This window comes from Heterocephalus glaber, unplaced genomic scaffold (genome assembly GCF_053883595.1).
Source record: "Heterocephalus glaber isolate CG9 unplaced genomic scaffold, H.glaber_assembly_v1.0 deba00001481, whole genome shotgun sequence".
Lineage (NCBI taxonomy): Eukaryota > Metazoa > Chordata > Mammalia > Rodentia > Bathyergidae > Heterocephalus > Heterocephalus glaber.
Genome location: NW_028258317.1, coordinates 45716457 through 45735283, shown reverse-complemented (window position 1 = coordinate 45735283; position 18827 = coordinate 45716457). Strand labels below are relative to the sequence as shown.

At 33.2% G+C, this 18827-nt stretch overlaps 1 protein-coding gene and 1 pseudogene across 6 annotated transcripts in view; one reads left to right on the top strand and one right to left on the bottom strand.

The window, feature by feature from the left end:
* Nucleotides 1-18827, top strand: part of Ric1 (RIC1 partner of RAB6A GEF complex) — a 163645-nt gene that overhangs the window by 102059 nt on the left and 42759 nt on the right. For 5 of the 6 annotated variants that reach the window (XM_087183990.1, XM_087183988.1, XM_087183991.1 and 2 more), the window contains 5 exons: nt 6607-6714; nt 9753-9895; nt 10092-10228; nt 13819-13910; nt 18049-18137. In XM_087183990.1, coding sequence (XP_087040116.1) covers nt 6607-6714; nt 9753-9895; nt 10092-10228; nt 13819-13910; nt 18049-18137 — 569 coding nt within the window. The remainder of the gene's footprint in view (nt 1-6606; nt 6715-9752; nt 9896-10091; nt 10229-13818; nt 13911-18048; nt 18138-18827) is intronic. The other variant, XM_087183989.1, reaches the window with a different exon arrangement.
* Nucleotides 3038-3138, bottom strand: LOC147825927 (U6 spliceosomal RNA; annotated as a pseudogene).

Below are 18827 nucleotides of genomic sequence, written 5' to 3'. Positions count from 1 at the left end.
GATTACATTCATTTTGGGGAGTTAGTATGTACCACCGGTGGTTCAAGCCAACAGGGATGTGTTAAAGAGACTATTTTTTCTCCAGTGTATGTGTTTGACCCCTTTTGTCAAAGAGTGAATAGCTGAATGTGCCTAGAGTTGTTTTTGCATTCTCTATTTAGTCCCACTGATTGACATGGCTGTTTTTGTGGCAGTATCATGCTGTTTTTATCACTGTAGCTTTGTAATATAACTTGAAATCTGGGATTCTGATGCTTCCTGCTTTGCTCTTGTTCCCTAGGACTGCTCTTGCTATTCTGAGTCTCTTCTGGTTCCATATGAACTTTAGGATTATGTTTTTTAGTTCTGTAAGTAATACTGTTGGTATTTTTATTGTGATTGCATTAAATTTATGTTTTAGTTTGGGCAGTATGGCCATTTTGACAATGTTGCTTCTGCCTATCCAGGAATAGGATTATCTTTCCATTTTCTGATGTTTTCTTCAATCTCCTTTTTCAGAGTACTGTAGTTTTTGTTGTAAAATACTTTCACTTCCTTGATTAGGTTAATTCCTAAATATTTAATTTTCTTGATGCTATTGTGAATGATATTTTCCTAATTTCTTTGTTGGTGGGGTTCATTATTGATATACAGGAACACTGTTGATTTTTTTTTTTTGGTACCAGGGGTCAAACTCAGGACCTTGTGCTTGTGAGGCAGGCAGCAGAACCACTGAGCTAAATCCCCGGCCCTAACTATTGATTGTTGTGTGTTGAGTTTGTATCCTACTTTGCTGAATTTGTTTATTGGTTGTAGGAGTCCTTTGGTGGAATTTTTTTGGGTCTTCTATATGAATGATCATGTCTGTGAATAAGGATATTTTTGACTTCTTCCTTCCCTATGTGTATCCCTATTATTTCTTTTCTTTCCAGTTTGCTCTAAAATTTTGAGTACTATATTGAACAGGAGTGGTGATAGTAGACATCCTTCTCTTGTTCCTGATCTTAATGGAAAATCTTTCAGTTTTCACATTTAACACGTTTGTGATGGGGCAGTAATTTGTATGTCTCAGTGCTAGCTAGTTCTGATTTGAATCGACTGTCCCATGGGGCAGCTTAAACCACTTCTCAGGGGGTCTTTGATTACAGTAATGCAAAGAAAGGCACCGATTTAGCAGACCAGATATCATCGTATTACAATTCCTTAAGGAAAACATTAAAGTGGTATAAAAAAATTATAATACAGCCAATTTGTGATATAGCAGCTGTAAATGCATATTATACACACCAGCAGTGGGGTATTCATAAGATTCTCATATTAAAATTTAGAGAATTGATTATTGATACACTATTAACGTGAAGAAATGCCACTGGTGCAGATTCCTCAAAAAAATTCACTTTATAGAAGCTTTTTTAGGATCAGTGATGCAGAGAATGTGAGTGGAAATTATCTGGAGAAATGGGGCCTGCTGTGGCCACAAAAAAGGTCATACACTGTACAAATCAGCTGCCTTTATGTATAAAGTTTTAAATAAATTCATGAATATAAATTAATGAAATTTGTTGATTATTATAGTAATTTTTAATTGGTATGAATAGTATTAATGTTTATATTCATGTAGTGATTATTGACATTGAAGCAACTAACTAGATTCAGTTTATAGACTTTTTATTAATTTTATTAGTAAAAAGACTGACAAAAGTGATTAGATCCATTTGTACCACCAATGGTACAAGCTGACTGATGGGACGGTCAACCAATGACCACTGATAGTTCAAGCCAGCGGGAATGTATTAATGTGTTGATTGTAGGTTTGTCATAAATGTCTTTTGTGAGATTGATATAAGATCCTTCTATACCTATTTTCTTTAGGGTTTTATCGTGAATAGATGTTGGTTTTTGTTAAAGGCCTTTTCTCCTTCTGTTGAGATGATCATGTGATTTGTGTCCTAGCTTCTTTTTGTGATGTATTACATTATTGATTTGTGTATATTTAATCATCATGGCATCCCTGAGATGAAGCCTGGTTGGTATGATCATTTTGATTTGTTGTGTTCTCTTTGCCAGTATCTTGTTAAGGAGTTTTACATCTGTGTTCATCAAAGCAATTGTTTTTTAGTTGAGTCCTTGCTTCATTTTGAAACCAAGGTAATGCTAGCTTCCAGGAATGAGTTTAGCAGTGCTCTTTCCCTTTCCAATTTCGATAGACAGTTTGAGGAGTCTTGATATTAGAACTTCCTTGAAGTTCCCATTGAATTCAGTGGTGAATCCATCAGGTTCTGAGCTTTTTTTCATTGGTAGGTTTTAAATTATTGCCTCAATTTCATTGCCTGTTATTGCATTGTTCAGGGTTTTTATATCTTATGGGTACAGTTTTGGTAATTTAAATGTAATTAGAACTCTCCCTAATGGGGAATTGAGACCATTCACATTAACAGTTATTGTTGAAAGGTGCTGGCTCATACCATTAATTGTATTATTTTCCTGTTGCTGATTCCTTTTTAAATTTTTTTCTCTTGTGCATAATTGCTTACCCTACCTGGTGTATTAATTCCATTAGACTTTTTGGCATTGTTTGCTTCTGTGTCTCTTTCTGAGATAGATCCTTGAAATTTTTTGGAGTGCTGGTTTGGTCATGAATTTCTTAAGGTAGTTTTTGTTATGGAAAGACCTTATTTCTCCCGCAATTTTGAATGAGAATTTTGTGGATACATTAATCTCAGTTGGAAGTTATTTTCTTCCAGTGCTTGATACACTTCACTCCAGGGTCTCCTGGCCATTAAGATTTTATGTTGAGAAGTCTGGTGTAACTCTAGTGGATTTACCTTAATAAGGTGTTTGTTGCTTTTTTTCTAACAGCTTTTGAGATTCTTTGTGTTGGACTTCTGGGATTTTGACTACAATGTATCAGGGGGAAGTTCTTTTCTGATTTTGACAATTTGGAGTTCTATATGCCTTGCTTAGCTGTATGTTAAATTCTTTCTCCATAAGTATTTGGAAAATTTTCTGCTAAGATTCCTGAAAATAGATTACATATTTTTCATGCCCTTTGTGCTACAGAAATATGGAGTGCCTCACATATTTGTGTGTAATCTGTACACAAGAGCCATGCTAATATTTTGTCATTCCAGTTTTAGTATGTGTTGCAGAGGTAAGCACTCTTTAGCATTTTTTGTAATTCATGTCTACTTGTGACAGATTCTTTCAACTTTTTTCTTGAAGTCTATTAATTTCTCCTTTATGTTTGAAGAATACAATTCTTTGTTGACATTTCTTTCAGCACTTGAAATATATCATCCCAGTACCTTTTGGCCTCCATAGTATCTGATGAGAAACTGGCTGTTAATTTTTTTTTTTTAAGTAGGAAGATATTTATTGATAGGAAAGCTCCTGAGGGGCAGGAGGGGTCCAGAGCAGGTACCCCCTGGCTGTTAATCTTATTGAGATTCCCTAGAACATGAAGAGTCACCTTTCTTTCTGCCTTCAAGATCCTCTGTTTTCTGAAAGTTTGAGCATGTTTCTCAGTGTGAATTTTTTCAAATTTATCCTAGGTAGAGTTTGCTGAGTTTCTTGGATGTTTAGATTCATGTCTTAATCAACTTTGGAAAATTTTTAATTATTAATTCTTTAAATATTTTCCTGATCTTTCTTTTCTCTTTCCTTGCCTTTGGCACTACTATTATACGTCTGTTAATGTGCATGATGATGTTGCCACAAGTCCCTTAAGCTGTGTTCATTTTTCTATTTTTCTGCTTCTCAGAGTGCGTGGTTAAAAATCACTTCTAGAATGTGATTTTCACAAGCCATTTATTTGTGAAAAATCTGAAGACTCTGTTATTTGATTTTCTGCTTAGACTTGTCATACTGAACAGTAGTTCATCAAGTCTCCCTCCCTTGCTTGGATCCAGTCTCTCATGCTTAAATATCTTAGGCAGAATTGAGGAAGAAATTGAATCATTCCAAAAAAGCTACTTAGCAGGTACCAAATATTTGAAGACTTCAACCAAAAAACTAGCTGGCCATTACCCTGAAGTCTACCAATTGGTAAGGCTAATCTCCACAATGACAGCATTATTGTTAGCTTTTTAGTATCAACCTTTTAAAAACAACCAGCCAACTAACCCAGGACTGTTAGCCATTTATTCAACGTTTCCAAAGTAAAAGACACATATAACAGAAAGAAAGGTAACAGACATACAGGAAACAAAAACATTTCAAGGAAATGATAATTGATGACTTCAGACAGATAATGTCTAATAAAAGAGGATCCCTTAAGAAAAGCAAATAAGTTTTAGGAGTTAAAAGTACAATAGAAATAAATACAGAGGCTCAGCATGTTGGTATTCAAGAGACTAAGGCAGGAAGAGGATTCCAAGTTTAAAGCTGACCTTTACAATTTAGCAAGATCTTGACCCAAAATAAACTTAGGGGTTGGAGATGAACTCAGTGCCAAGGCTGTGAGCATAATCCCTCCCTGGTGTTGGGGGTATAGTCGGGGTGAGAGTGGCATGGAGAAAGTGAAAAGAGATTCTTTAAAAACATTGAAAACAATTGAAGGGCTGTCCCTGGATACAGAACAAAAGACAAAAATAAAAGAGAAAATTAGAGGCTAATAATAGGTTCAGAATTTACCTAATAGCATTCTAGAAAGAGATAACAGGAAATGCAGAACCTTATTAATATATTAAGGAAACAAAACATGTAAATTTCCCAGACCTGAAGACATTACTAGATTGAACAGGTCAAGTGCTCAGTGCAAACAGTTGATATACATTCGCATACTTGTATAAAGTACATCATTCTGGGGCTGGGGAATGTAGTTCAGCAGTAGAGTGTATCTAGCATGCATGAGCCCCCCACTCCCCAAACAGCCTACATCATTCTGAAAATTCAGAACCCAGTGGAGATGAAAAGAAGATCCAAATAAGAATGTCATTGCATACTAGTGCTACATAACTCAGTGGCAGAGTTCTTCCCTAGCATGTGCAAGGTGCCAAGGTTCACTCTTCAACATTGCAAAAAAGAAAAGTGAGTGACCTTCATAACCACACATGAGAATGTAAAAGACATTGCAGACAATGCAGCAAAACCTTTAAAATGTTGAGAAAAATATACTGGTTTGAACTTTTAATACAGAATTTGTCAGATAAACACTAGAGAATGATATAATTTTAAAAATCCATGGACATAGATTTAAAAGTAATCAACATTACCCTTTCCTCCATGCATACTTTTAAATTTTAAAGCAAATTCCAGATATAGCACTGTACCATTTCAATACTAAGTGCTTCTGTTTTATCTGTGATGGGCATTTTAAAGGAACAGAACCACCCTGAAATTACACTCAGCGAAGTGAACAGTTTTTTAATATCATCAGAGACTTAGTTTTTGTTCATTTTCTCCATTTTAACTCAAAGCTATGTTTAGGGGTTGCCTTGTTCTAATCATGATGTGTTGACTTGATAGATATATCTTGTGTTTCCACCAAAGAAGACTACTTGTGTTCTTCTTTTTTCTTTTTTTTTTTTTTTGGTACCAGGGATTGAACTCAGGACCTTGCACTGCCACTGAGCTAAATCCCCGGCCCTTCTTTTTCTTTTTCATAAGCCTTTCTGTACTATTTGAATTTAAGCTCTGTGTATGTATTACTTTGAAAACTACAAATTAACATTAAAACAGTTATTTTGGAGAACATCTTAGATATTCACCCCAGAGTCCCTGGTTAGCAGTTTAAAAGCGACTCCTATAAATATATTACTCATGTTCTTCTTAGAGATGTACTGTCTGAACCTGTGTAAATGTCAACTAGTTTAGCAATTTATACATAGACTCAAATATTCTAGCTCATTGCAGTAGCAAGACAGAATGGCAATAAGCTATGCCCAAACTTGTATATGAAGAATAGACCAGAACTAAAAAGTGAACAAGAATGTAATTCTGAGCATCAGTGTAATTTTCACAAAGCAGTGTAGACAGCTATTAAATCCCAACACAGGCATTGGGGAAGAATAGTAATCTAGTAAACTGCTCCTGTGCCCTGTGGAGATAAAGGATCTGAAACAGTTCTCTAGTCCTTTTAAGGGGTATGTGTGGCAATTCAGTTATTTTGGCATTGACCTAAGCACTATAGGATAGCCATAGGTTAGCCATATTTAATACCATAGGTTTTTTAAATTTAGGCATTTTGCTATTTCTTACCTGGTAATCTGAGAAACATTAATTAAATTTCTGATATGTGTATTTCCTAGTATAGGAATCAAGGATGAGGTGTGGAGTAAGGTAAGATGAAATAAGAGTGCATACACTGTATAGAATGATATATTTCTGTAATGGTTTCCTAACCTAGAAAGGACCCTCATTTTAAACAAAATGCTCTCTTGAGAGTTTGCTTCTGTAATAAGTGCTTTTTTTTATAGTCTGCTCCCTGCATCCAACACAAGTTGCATTGGTCAGTCTTATTTCTGCTTGGTAATAGATTTGTCTGCTATCATGGAATTTAAATCTGTTTTTCATTTGAAAGTACAAAGGATGAACACCTGATTTTTAAGTTTGGTTATATTTACTTTATTTAGCCACAGAGTGGGTGCAAATTCAGTATCTTTCTCTTTAACCCTGTGTCTCTTTTAGAGGAAGTCCACAAGTGAAGGGGACACCCCATTTTAAGGAAGAACAGTGTGCTCCAGCATTAAATTTAGAGATGAGGAAAATATTGGATTTGCAGGCACCCATCATGAGGTAAAATATGGCATTTTGGTTAAATTTGGCATTTTGCAATGACAGTAGACAATGTAGTTGATTAATCACATGACCAGTAGGAAAATTACTTTCACTTCTTGGAATTGAAGAAAGCTGTTTAGCTTAGAAATCTGTAATTAACCCTTATAAGATATTTGATGTTTTATAGATGGTTCGCTGTTGTTATAATAAAGTTCATAAATTGGATGTGCCATTATAATTTTATTTTGAAATTATATATTTTGATAAGGTCTAGAAATGTTTGAGTGATATAACATAATCCATAGTCCTCAGAAAGATACTGGCAAAAATTATACAAGTTGAGGAAAGATAAAGTGCTTTTGTTTCCAAAGCCTTCCTAAGTTTCTGGGAAGTATATGTACATTTAGAAGAAAATTAACCTTTGGAATCCAAGTATGAATAAAAGTTTTGTGACAAGTTAGCCAGAAATATCAAAATACTAAAACTCTATATCCATTGGTAGAAAAAATACTTATAAGTTGGCTTTATTTTCTCAATTACCTCAAGGTTGACATTTTAGTTGTCAGTTTAGCTGCATATTATTTCCATTGTGTAAGTGTAAGAAAATTTATTTAAACAATATGCAGCTGTGGAAACAATGAGAATATTCTTTACTGAAAAAGACTTTCCAAATATGTTGTTGAGTGAAACAAACAAGGTTTTATATAATTCTACTGCTTAAACTAAAGAGAACTGAATGGCCAGGGGCAGGTTTTAGAGGAAGAGTTTTTACTCTGTACTTAAAAAAAAATTGAGCTATATAAACATAATATGAATGTACTGAATTATATAATACCTATCTTTTTGGTCTGGGGATTTAGCTCAGTGGTTCTGGCACCTGCCTTGCAAGCGTACCAAAAAAAAAACAAACCCCTATCTTTTTAAAGACTCCTGATTCAAAGTTCTAATAAAAGACTTCTTTCACCATTTCTCTTGTTAGAATACTATACAGAATGACAGTGGAATATATTACATAAAATGTATCCAAGTGCTGACCTATTATCTTTGCCTTGGTTAGTCCATCTTTTTATACATTATTCTCATAGAAAAGAATGCCGTTTTTGTTGTTTGCTTAAGTGTGTTCAGTATTACAAAACAATGAGTTTAGGATACTCAGCACTTAGGTCAAAAAGTTACTGATTTCTTTAGATTTTTATTTCCACATAGAAATCCTTTTCAAGAATATAATGATGCAGGGAGAATTTTGAGTGTGTGGGTAACAAGCAATGTGGAACTGAACAAACTTGACTTTCTACTCCACCTTGTGGCTAAAAACTGTATGATGCATGGAAATAGGATAGAAAGCCTTTTAAAAAAAAGAATTTCTAATGGGCGGGGAATTTAGCTCAGCGGTGCCACGCCTGCCTTGTAAACACAAGGTCCTGAGTTCAATCCCTGGTACCACCACCAAAAAAAAAAAAAAAAAAAAAAAAAATTTCTAGGTTGGAACTGTAGCTCAGTGCTAGATCCCATGTTTAGCATATGTGGGGCCTAGGGTTCAATTCCAAGAACCGCCAAAGGTTTAAAAAAAAGAATTTCTTCCACCTTGTGCAAAGTTAACCTGTCAGTTGTGATGTTCTGCAAATTTAGGTTGTTAGAAGTGTCTAACATTTCTCTTGAAATTGCAATACAATAATTGCATTTCAGAGTGATGTCATTAGCACCTCTGTTGAAATTGGTTTTATTATTTATTTATTTATTGTACCAGGAATCAAAACTCAGGACCTTGCTCTTGCAAGGCAGGTACAGTGCCGCTGAGCTAAATCCGCAGCCCACCTCTACTGAAATTGGAGATATTTCCTATACAATTTTAAATTGAGTAAAATATATGAAAGGCTTTATAACCAATTATTTTCCATCCTATCGTCACAAATGTAAGACAGGTAAAAGTAGGAATAATAGCTATGTTGTTGCTTATAGGATCAAGAATACTGTTATCTCGTATTTTTGATTAAGGAAAATATAAAGATTAATATTAAGTACCCAAACTTTGTTATAGAAAATAGATGATATGTGGGAGATTAAAATTTATAATTTAATAATTAAAACTGTTAGACATTCTAACTTTCAAATACCAGAGTTTATTTCCTATCTTCCTCCATCCTAGGCAGTTAAGAAAGCACTATGTAGTATATATAGTTTCTAATATTAGTTGAATATTGAATATAATTGTATTTTGGCTAATTGTTAATTTGTGGATTATATAATTGACAAATATAAAAATTTGACTAACCAGAAATACTATTCTACTTTAAGGTATATATGGCAGCTCATAATATATGCAGCATATTGTTTTCCAGCTATATTAAAACCTTTAGAAATTCAGTTAAGATTCTAAATTTAAAACTACACACATACACATTTGGGATACTTGATAGCTGCTATAAAGTCATGATCTACTAATTCTGACATCAGAAGTGTCTATTATTTTTATTGAACTTTTGACTCTGGATCACATTTTGGTATTTATTCATACAACTGGTCTTTTTTTCAACATTATTCATTGTCAAGATTATGAGTTCTTGGTTTTCAACTGTACAGTCACTACATGTGATTTAGTGACTACTGTTATCAGATAATGTAGATACAGAATATTTTTATCATTATTGAAAATTTCTTTTGGACAGTGCTAGAGGATTGTTACCTCTACACTTCACGGCTCCAAATTATCAGCCTGGTGTTAGTTTTGTTTTATTTTTTAAAGTGGTTTATCTTCCTCTTTTCTCTTCATGTCATCTATCTCTTGTGCTTCTATTTTCTAATTTGCTGTTTAACTATTTCTAGTTTTTAACTCCATTCATCAAGTTTGTAACTCTGGCAGCCAGAGTCCCTCATTTATCCCAGAATTTCTGATTCTAGTTTCAATTATATATAAATAAAGGTGCTACATAGCTAAATTGCAGATAAATGGATATTTTGTGATCTTTTTTTCTGTGAATATTTTCTAAAATAATATTCATTGCTTTCCCAGTATGCTCTTTTATGTTAATTGATTTAAATTGCTTATTTTCCTACAGTTTGCAGTCTGTGCTGGAAAATCTCCTGGTTGCTACTTCTGATGGACTTCTCCATCTTATTCACTGGGAAGGAATGACAAATGGAAGGAAAGCCATTAATCTTTGCACAGTACCCTTTTCAGTAGATCTGCAGTCATCTAGAGGTAGTTATACCTTCTACATAAGGTAGAACCAGCTGTTTAATATTTGATAAAATCTAGTGACGTTTTCTGTGGATTGAATTTAATTGTTTAGGGTGTTAGGTCATTATTTTTGCCCTTTTAACTGTCTTTGCAGGGTTTGCAAACAAAAATATGAGAAACTAACATAATACTATTTTATATACTTATTTTTTATCAGTAGGTTCATTCCTGGGCTTTACAGACGTGCACGTCAAAGACATGGAATACTGTGCCACACTTGATGGGTTTGCTGTTGTGTTTAATGACGGTAAAGTTGGATTTATTACACCAATGTCAAGTAGATTTACTGCAGAGGTATGGCTTAATACACTTTTTAAAAATTGTGGTCTGTTTTTATGTGATAAAATTTACCTGTTTCAATGATTTTTAGTAACTCCCTAGTGATACAATCAGTACATAAGTTTTATAACATTTTTATTTCTCACCCCCTCCATACACACAAAAAAGATAGCTCGTGGTCATTTATTTATTTTTGTATTGCAGATTTTATTTTATTTTTTTATTAGTACATGTTTGCAGTACATAATGATTACATTTATTGTGGGGTTTGTACATGTACATAACATATCTTAATTCTTTTTTTTCCCTCTTCTCTCCCATCCTTCCCACTTAATAAAGTTTGAATGTTTTTCTTTACATTAATTTTATAGTTTATTGTTAAATCCTTCTCCATTTTTTTAATTCACATAAGATTTTAAAGGTTAATTTTTTTATCAAATTATACATATACTTGGTGTAAGTAGGCAAAATTCTGTTAGACATGTTGAAGAAAAATGATGGTTTGGGCCGAGGATTTAGCTTAGTGGTTCCACCACCTGCCTTACAAGCACAACGTCCTGAGTTCGATCCCCAGTAGCAAAAAGAGAAAAATCATGGGCCAGGGATTTAGCTCAGTGGTTCTGACACCTGCCTTGCAAGCGCAAGGACCTGAGTTTGATCCTGGTACCAAAAAAAAAAAAAGGAAAAAGAAGAATGATAGTTCCTGCCCTGTTCTCCTCATACTCAATTTCTGTTCTTGGAAACAATTACTTCATAATTCCTTTCCTAGCTGTTTTGAATATTTATCTTCAACTATGAATATTTTCTTTCAGTTGTTTTCAGGCCATGTTACAATTTTGTCAAAAATAGCCATACTGAGCTATGTAGTATATTGTCAGTTTTTCCTTTCCCGCATATTTTCTCTCCCATTGAGAATTGATTATTCTTTGTCCTTTACATTTGCTGAGTCTTTATGTACTCAGCACTTAACCCAAAACTGGCTGCCAGTTGTGTAAATGTCCTCTCGATTCTTTTAAACATACTATGTTTCATCTTGTTGAAGAAATTTTTCTTTGTGCTCTCTGGCCTACATAGCCCTAATTTTGGTGTTTTTTTTATCATCATTATCCTTTTATTTGTATAGGATCCTTTGATAGCTAATGATTATTAATTATATGGATAGTTAATATATGGATTCTGCTGCTGTGACAGAGCCCCCCCCCCAAATAAAAATACCACAAACTCTTGCATTTTGGTGAATTTGGCTATCTCATCTCCAGTATAGGATGAGCTGATGGGGTTATTTACTTAGGGAACCCTCATCTTTAGAGTCATCCCCTTTCCTCTCAACTTCTCTTTTACTCTTCACCTCTCTCCCTCCGTCTTGTTTACTTGGGAAAGAGTCCTATATTCCTTTATAGAGGTTATCTAGCTGCCCACAATGTTCTGGGATTTGAGATAGGGAGTTAGGCTACAGGATCCAAATTCAAGGTTTGAACTTTGACTCACTTTGACTGTCCCTTTTTTCTTCCAAGGAAAAATGTCCAATTTTCTGTTAGAGCGGAGGTGGGATATTTCTTACTCAGCAGGAGGTATTCTGGGAGGACCTAGATTCTTCTTAAATAAACTTTGAAACAATCCTACTTTTAGTGCAGCATTTCAGAATACAGTATCTGAATTATCAAGCTTTTTATGTACCTGACAAGGTAAATTTAGCTATTTCTCAGCATTCCTTCCTTCCAGATAAGGATTCCATTCATTCATGTGCTTCCCAACTTCCAAAATTGTCCAGTGCTGCCTCTTCTCCCATTCTTTTGTCAGTTTATGTTTTTTGGAGAAAAGTCATTTCTGCTATAAAAGTTGGGGATTTAGGAATCAAAGAAGGTAAATATTCATATTCAGTTTGCTCTGTTTAATTGGAATGGATTTTAAGTTTTTAAAGGCTTTTTTGTTCTACTGTACTTGGTATCAGCTTTAATCTTCCTAATATTGTAAATATTTTCTATTATCAACTTTATACAAATAATAAAAATTAAATAATTTGTGATCACTTATGTCAATATATAAAGAAAAATAAGTTTTTGAAAAAAATCTCATTTTTTACAAGGTGCCTATATGTTTGTAATTATTTGGGGGAACTTAAATGTTTATGTTAAACAGAAATACACTTCCCCTATACAGTATTCCCTTTGTGCCATAATTGTCGAACTTTTTAAAGCATTTACCAACCTTAAGTGTACTGTATTGTATAATTTTTTCTCTTGTCTACTAAAATATAAGGCAAGGATACAAGTATGTATTTGGATACCTCTTGTATCCTCAGCATCTAGAGCAGTGCCTGTTGAATAGTACATACCCTGGAAATATTTGTTAGAGGAATGAATTTTAGTCTAAGCACTGATCAAAAGAAGTAATCCTCAATGCTGCCATTACCATTTTCATTTTCATAACAGTATCTAGGTTTTTTATTCATATTGAAAGAAGCAAATACAGTCATGTAATGACATTTTGATCAACAGAGCACATATACTATGGTGGTCCCATAAGATTATATTGCTTAGTAATGCCATAGTCTTCTTAACTTGTGGAAATACACTGATATTTGCACAACAAAATCACCTAATAAAAGATTTGTCAGAACATGTCCTGTCATTAAGTGATACATGACTGTTCTGTGTTTAGATAGATTCTATAGCTTATTTTGGAATTGAATAAAATCTGAAAAATAGTATAGTTCAAACCATTGTGATTATATTGCATCTTCTGACATCTACTATTGGAATCATTCAAAAGTAAAATGCCTTATTAATAGTGTGCTACTAGGTTTTTTTTTGCTTACTAAAGGTCATGACCTTTGCCTTGTAATTTATAAGCTAAATGTCTTTGTTTTGACAAATAAGGACAGACTTTGAGCTAAATCTATTCAGATTTAGCTAAACTAAGTCTTTTCTGTATCAGTATATGGAATTGAATAGCGTATAAGAGTAATGATGTCATTTATTTAGTGAATGCTTAATTGTTGAATAGTAAGCATTTTACTAAGTAGTGTAAATCTTTGAGCCACCATGATGAGAGGAAATTTACAGATAAGAAAATTAAAAGTTTGGAAAGGTCAAATAATCATTTGAGTTAGACCTGAGCTGTTAGGTTGTTAACCATACTATATAGTAAGGGAATAACAAAGACTAGTAAGGAACTGACAAATAACAGATTGCTTCTAGAATATAGAACAAATAAAATTCAATATTTTTCACTGACTGGGTACTTAAATGCTGAATGCTATAGTTATACCTACTAGAATATTAATAGTGAGCAAATGAGATACAGTTTCTAGTAGCAAAAGGTTTACATTACAACATAAGTCTTCTTCATTTACTTAATGTTTACAGATTGAATATCCATTTGTTTTAGTGTTTTTATAAACAGATTAACACTAAGTTCATTTGGGATATTTTCTGAATCAATAATTTTAAGGAAGACTATTCAGATGGTAGTCCTGATGGGATATATCCTGTGCAGATGAGTGCATGAAGCCTTGTGAAACCACGTGATTATTTGAAAGAGAATTATATTGATTAAATTTGGAGGAACATTTTTTAAGCCTTAACTGTTTTTCTGTATTATAGCAACTTCATGGAGTTTGGCCACAAGATGTTGTTGATGGAACATGTGTAGCAGTAAATAACAAATATCGGCTAATGGCATTTGGTTGTACGAGGTAATTGATACAGACTTCTGAATTTTTAAGAATTATTTCCAAAAAATAATTTATTTTTTATTTTTTAAATTTGAGACAGAGTCTCACAAAGTCGCTATTGTTGCCCAAGCTGGGCTCAAACTTGCTATTCTTCTGCCTCACCCTCCGGAGTGCTGGGATCACAGACGTGTGTCTCCAAACCAAGCCAAAAGTAATTTTTAAAGTTTAAGATATCTTACCATGCTTATAAAACTTTGTCATGCTATCATAATTTAGAAATTACCCTTAATATCCAAAGGTATTTTTATTAAGATATTTTTCCTTCTTAAAGTCCTTTGTAAGAGATCAATGTTGGTAATAACTTCAAATTAGTGGCTGTACTTTACTTAGTTAATGAGCATACTTAAAACTCATACGTAAAATAAATTCCTTGCTTTGAATCATGTAATGTATATTTTAAAAATAAAATCAAAATAATTCAACTAACATCTGTGTACTTACCATGTACCACATATCATATATAGTTCTAAATACAGGATACATTAAAAAAAGATACCTGCTATTTTTGGGCTTATATTATGGCTCAAATAAAAAGATTATCATAGTGCTGCCTTGAAATGTGTATATATTACTTTTAGTTTTTAAAGCTTTCTTAAATATAAAACTGATCTAGTTCTGTAGGCTGTATCTAGTATGGCTCTAGCAGTATGATCTCAATCTAAGTTAAGTATCAAAGGTTTTTTTTTTTTTTTGTACAAGTAATATAACTACTAAAAGTCAGCACCTTAATTCTTTCAATAATCTTTTTTCCCAATAATTTCTTTGTAAAGTGAGGAATCTTCATTATCTTTTTTGACTTTCATATTATAAAAAAAAATACATACCAAATAATGCATAATCCAAATACACAGTTCATAACTGGACAAGAAATAACATCACCAGCCTTTCATAAACTCTAACCTGGCTATGCGCTTGTGCGGCAGGCACTGGAACCACAAATCCCCGGCTAACCTGGCTATTTCTAATTGCAAATCTTGCTCCCTCCCTGACTCCATTAGTAACAGTTTTCTATCTTTTATGATAGTCATTTATTCTTTGTTATACTTTAACTACCTGTGTATATATTCCTTACGCACATAACTTGTTTTTGAACTTTATACAAATAAAGTCATTTTATCTTTTATTTCTTCTCTCAGCATTGTGAATTCATCCATGTTGGTTTTGAATAGTTATAATCATTTTTATATAGACTTATAATGTCCCAAACATTATGAATATATCATAATTTATCCACTTCGCTGTTGATGGACATTTATATTATCTCGTGGTTTCCAAAAAAGACATTCTCTTACATAAACTCAGTATTTTTATTCTACATGAAATAATCAATGATGAATAACTAATAGGATCTATTACCCAATTCATACTCTTAACCAAGTTATTACCAAAATTTCTTTTATGGCTCCTTTGTTCTAACAAGAATGAAAGAAAATTCATAAATTATATTTGGTTTTTGTTTACTTTCTACCTATAACAATTCTTATACCTTTTTTTAAATTTTCACGGTATTGTATTGACTCCCCCCGTAACTGATTGAACCTAGGGCCTTTCCACTGGGATTGAACTTAGAGCCTTTGCGGTGAACTGCATCTCCAGTCCTTTTTCTATTTTTTATTTTGAGACATGGTCTCCATGAGTTACCTAGACTGGACTCTTGTGATCCTCTTGCCTCAGCCTCCCAAGAGTTCTGGTATTACAGGCATGTGCCACCATACTGGCTTAGACCAGTTCTTTATAAAATGTCTTACAATCCAAATTTGCCTCATTGTTTCCCCATAATGGGATTTAATGAGTTTCTCCAACACCTATAATGACTAACCTGAAAGCTGGTTCTTGTTGAACAGATACAAATTTGAGAGAAAACTGGAATAGTGGCAAGTGTATAGTTTCCACATTACTTGCATTCAGGGATAGCATCTGGGGTCTAGCAAAGCCAGATCTTGGAATCTAGAAATGACTAGAAAGTAGGACAGTGGCGGTGAACCTATGACATATGTGCTGCAGCGTGCTGTTTTTATCACTGAGAGCCCTAAAAAGTTCACCATCACTATATTAGGATAGTGAAGTTAGAATCTAGGTTGTATAGCCTTTCAGTCATAGTTAGAAGACTGTCAGCACATCTGGCACAATCATGGGTTAGGGTTAAAAGTTTTTGTTTTTGTTTTTATAGTACCTCTTTGATTTACCTTCAAGCTCTTATCTGTCAGGACTTATTAGGGTTAATTGCCTTGAGCCCTGGTCTGTAGCTGTGTCTTTAAGAGAGAGAGAAAGAAGGGTTGAAAGGAGAGGAAGGGAAGGAGACCAAAGGAAAAAAAACCTAAAATGTGTTGTGTACATGTACAAATTCCTCATCATAAATGTGATTATTATGTACTGCAAACATGTATTTGAAAAAACTGAGTTAAGCCAGTATTCTTTTAAGATTCCAGTTTACAAAGGATCCATCTTGAAAAATCTAACTCTGTGTGTAATGGTTTAAGTAGAATCCAGTTAAACATTTTAGTCATAGGTGATGAAATATACTTCCTTTAACAACAATGTCAAATTGCCCCAGTATTGATGATGCTAAATTTTTTGATCATTTGTGTCGACAAAAGTCTTATCTCTGTCATAGAGGAGTTTTTGTTTCAGAATTAGTAAATTATCTGTTTTTAATTTTTGACTAACATGTAATAATACATAATTATTGGGTGCCTGCCTCGCAAGCACAAGGTCCCAAGTTTGATCCCCGGTACCAAAAAAAATTCCAAAAAAGCAAAAACATAATTATTGGGTATAGTCTGAAATTTCTTTTTTTTTTTTCTTTTTTTTTTTCAGTCTGAAATTTCAACAGATGTAAATGGTGTACTAATCAAATCAAGATAATTAGCATTCCCATCTCATTTCTTTGGGACCATTAAACTCTTTTCTGGTTCTTCATAAACCACTGTCATTTTAATGTGTGCAAAAATAGCCTTGTGCTAAAAAGTATTTCAGAAACATTTGTTTCTCTTTTCCATTATAAGTATGTTTCATAAGCAATGTAACTGAATTAGGTAGATGCTTCATTTTCCACAATGAATGTGTGTTAAATTTTTAAACTGAGAATAGCACCACAAGCAGAAATGAGATTTTAAAATGATCATTGGAGTTCAGTTTTGAAATGTAGCTTAGGAGTAATGTAGAAGCTAGGTTTGGTGGTACATACCTGTAGATGCTGAGTTTGAGCTCAGCATGGGTGATTTAGCGAAAACTTGTCTCAAAATAAAAAAGCTGGAAATACAGCTCAGTGCAAAGGTCCTGGGTTTAATCCCCAATTTACCCCCCACCATGGTATTTTTAGCTTTAGTTTTTATTCCTTCATAAGTCTGAACCTTGTAGAGAGTTTTTAAGTGAATATATATATATATATATATATATATATTTGATACACAGAAGACCATACGATACATGATACATAAAACATACAATGATAATCTGTCTAAATTCTCATCCAGTATAAGAAATAGCACATTATGAGTACTGTTGAAGCCCTCTGTCTGCTTATTCCTTGATAGTCTCCATTCTCTACTTGAGTAGTCACTAATCTAAAATTCATGTACATTAGCTCATTGCTATATTTCTTTTTAACCACAAGTTTTGACAACTTGTGTCTGGACTGGAAAAAAAACGCATATATAAATGCTGTCTATGCTAATGTATGTGGTTAAATACCTTTTCTTTTTCAGTGCTATATGGTATTAGTACTATATGAATATACCAGTTTGTTTTTCCTTCCTTGCATTGATGTATGTTCAGGTTATATTCTTTTCTTTTCCTTTATTTATTTATTTATTTATTTATTTATTTTTGCTGCAATTATATACATTTGTTCAGTGAATATTGCATGTCTCCTGATAAACATTAGATAAGAATTTCTGGGATATACTGTATCTAGAAATGAAATTGCTGGATTATATAATATGCATTTGTCTGAATTCATGAGATCACTGGAAATTATTTACAAATTGTTTTTGTCCTACTTTACAGTCATACCAGCAGAATGTAAGAGTTTTCATAATAATATTTTTTCTATTTGTCTTTTTTCAGTAAAAGTTTTTTTGCTTGCTTATTTTCACAGTGGTTCTGTGCAGGTTTATACAATAGATAACACCACTGGAGCCATGTTGCTATCACATAAATTAGAGCTAACAGCAAAACAGTATCCTGGTGAGTATTTTTTTAAGTGTTTTTGATGTGGTTCCCCCCTTCCCCTTATCTATGAGGGATACATTTCAAGACAACACCCTCCCAAAGATAACCTGAAACCCTGGATAATACTTAACCTTCTATATACTGTGTACATGCATAGTGAAAAATAGGCATAATAGGAAGTACCCTGATTTGATCATTATACATTGTATACCTATATTGAATTATCACACTGTACTCTAAAAATACACAATTAAAATAAATTTTAAAATTTAAATTAACTAGTAGAATAATTATAGAAATATACTTTAATGAAAGCTATGTGAATGTGGCATTTTTTTTTCTTTCCCTCTCTCCAATTTTTCTTTTTGAGAACATGTAGATTCTTTGTACATTGCACCTGGATTTTATCATATTCCTTTAGATGTTGCCATGTAGTACCAGAGTTACTGTGTGTATGTTTTCTGCCCAATGCCTCCTTTGCACTTTTATGAATACAAGTTCTATTAGGCTTCTTATTTCAGGAGAGCCTTCTTACCAAGAAGAAATTGGAAGATTTGCTTTGAGTGATATCCTTTCTTCTTTACCAACTTAATCAGGTCTGCCAGAAATGTGGTGGCAACTTCTTCACTGGCAGATGTAGCATCTCCAGTAATTTTTGTATTTTTTAGCCCAAACCTATTCATAATATGTGTAACCCTCACTTGT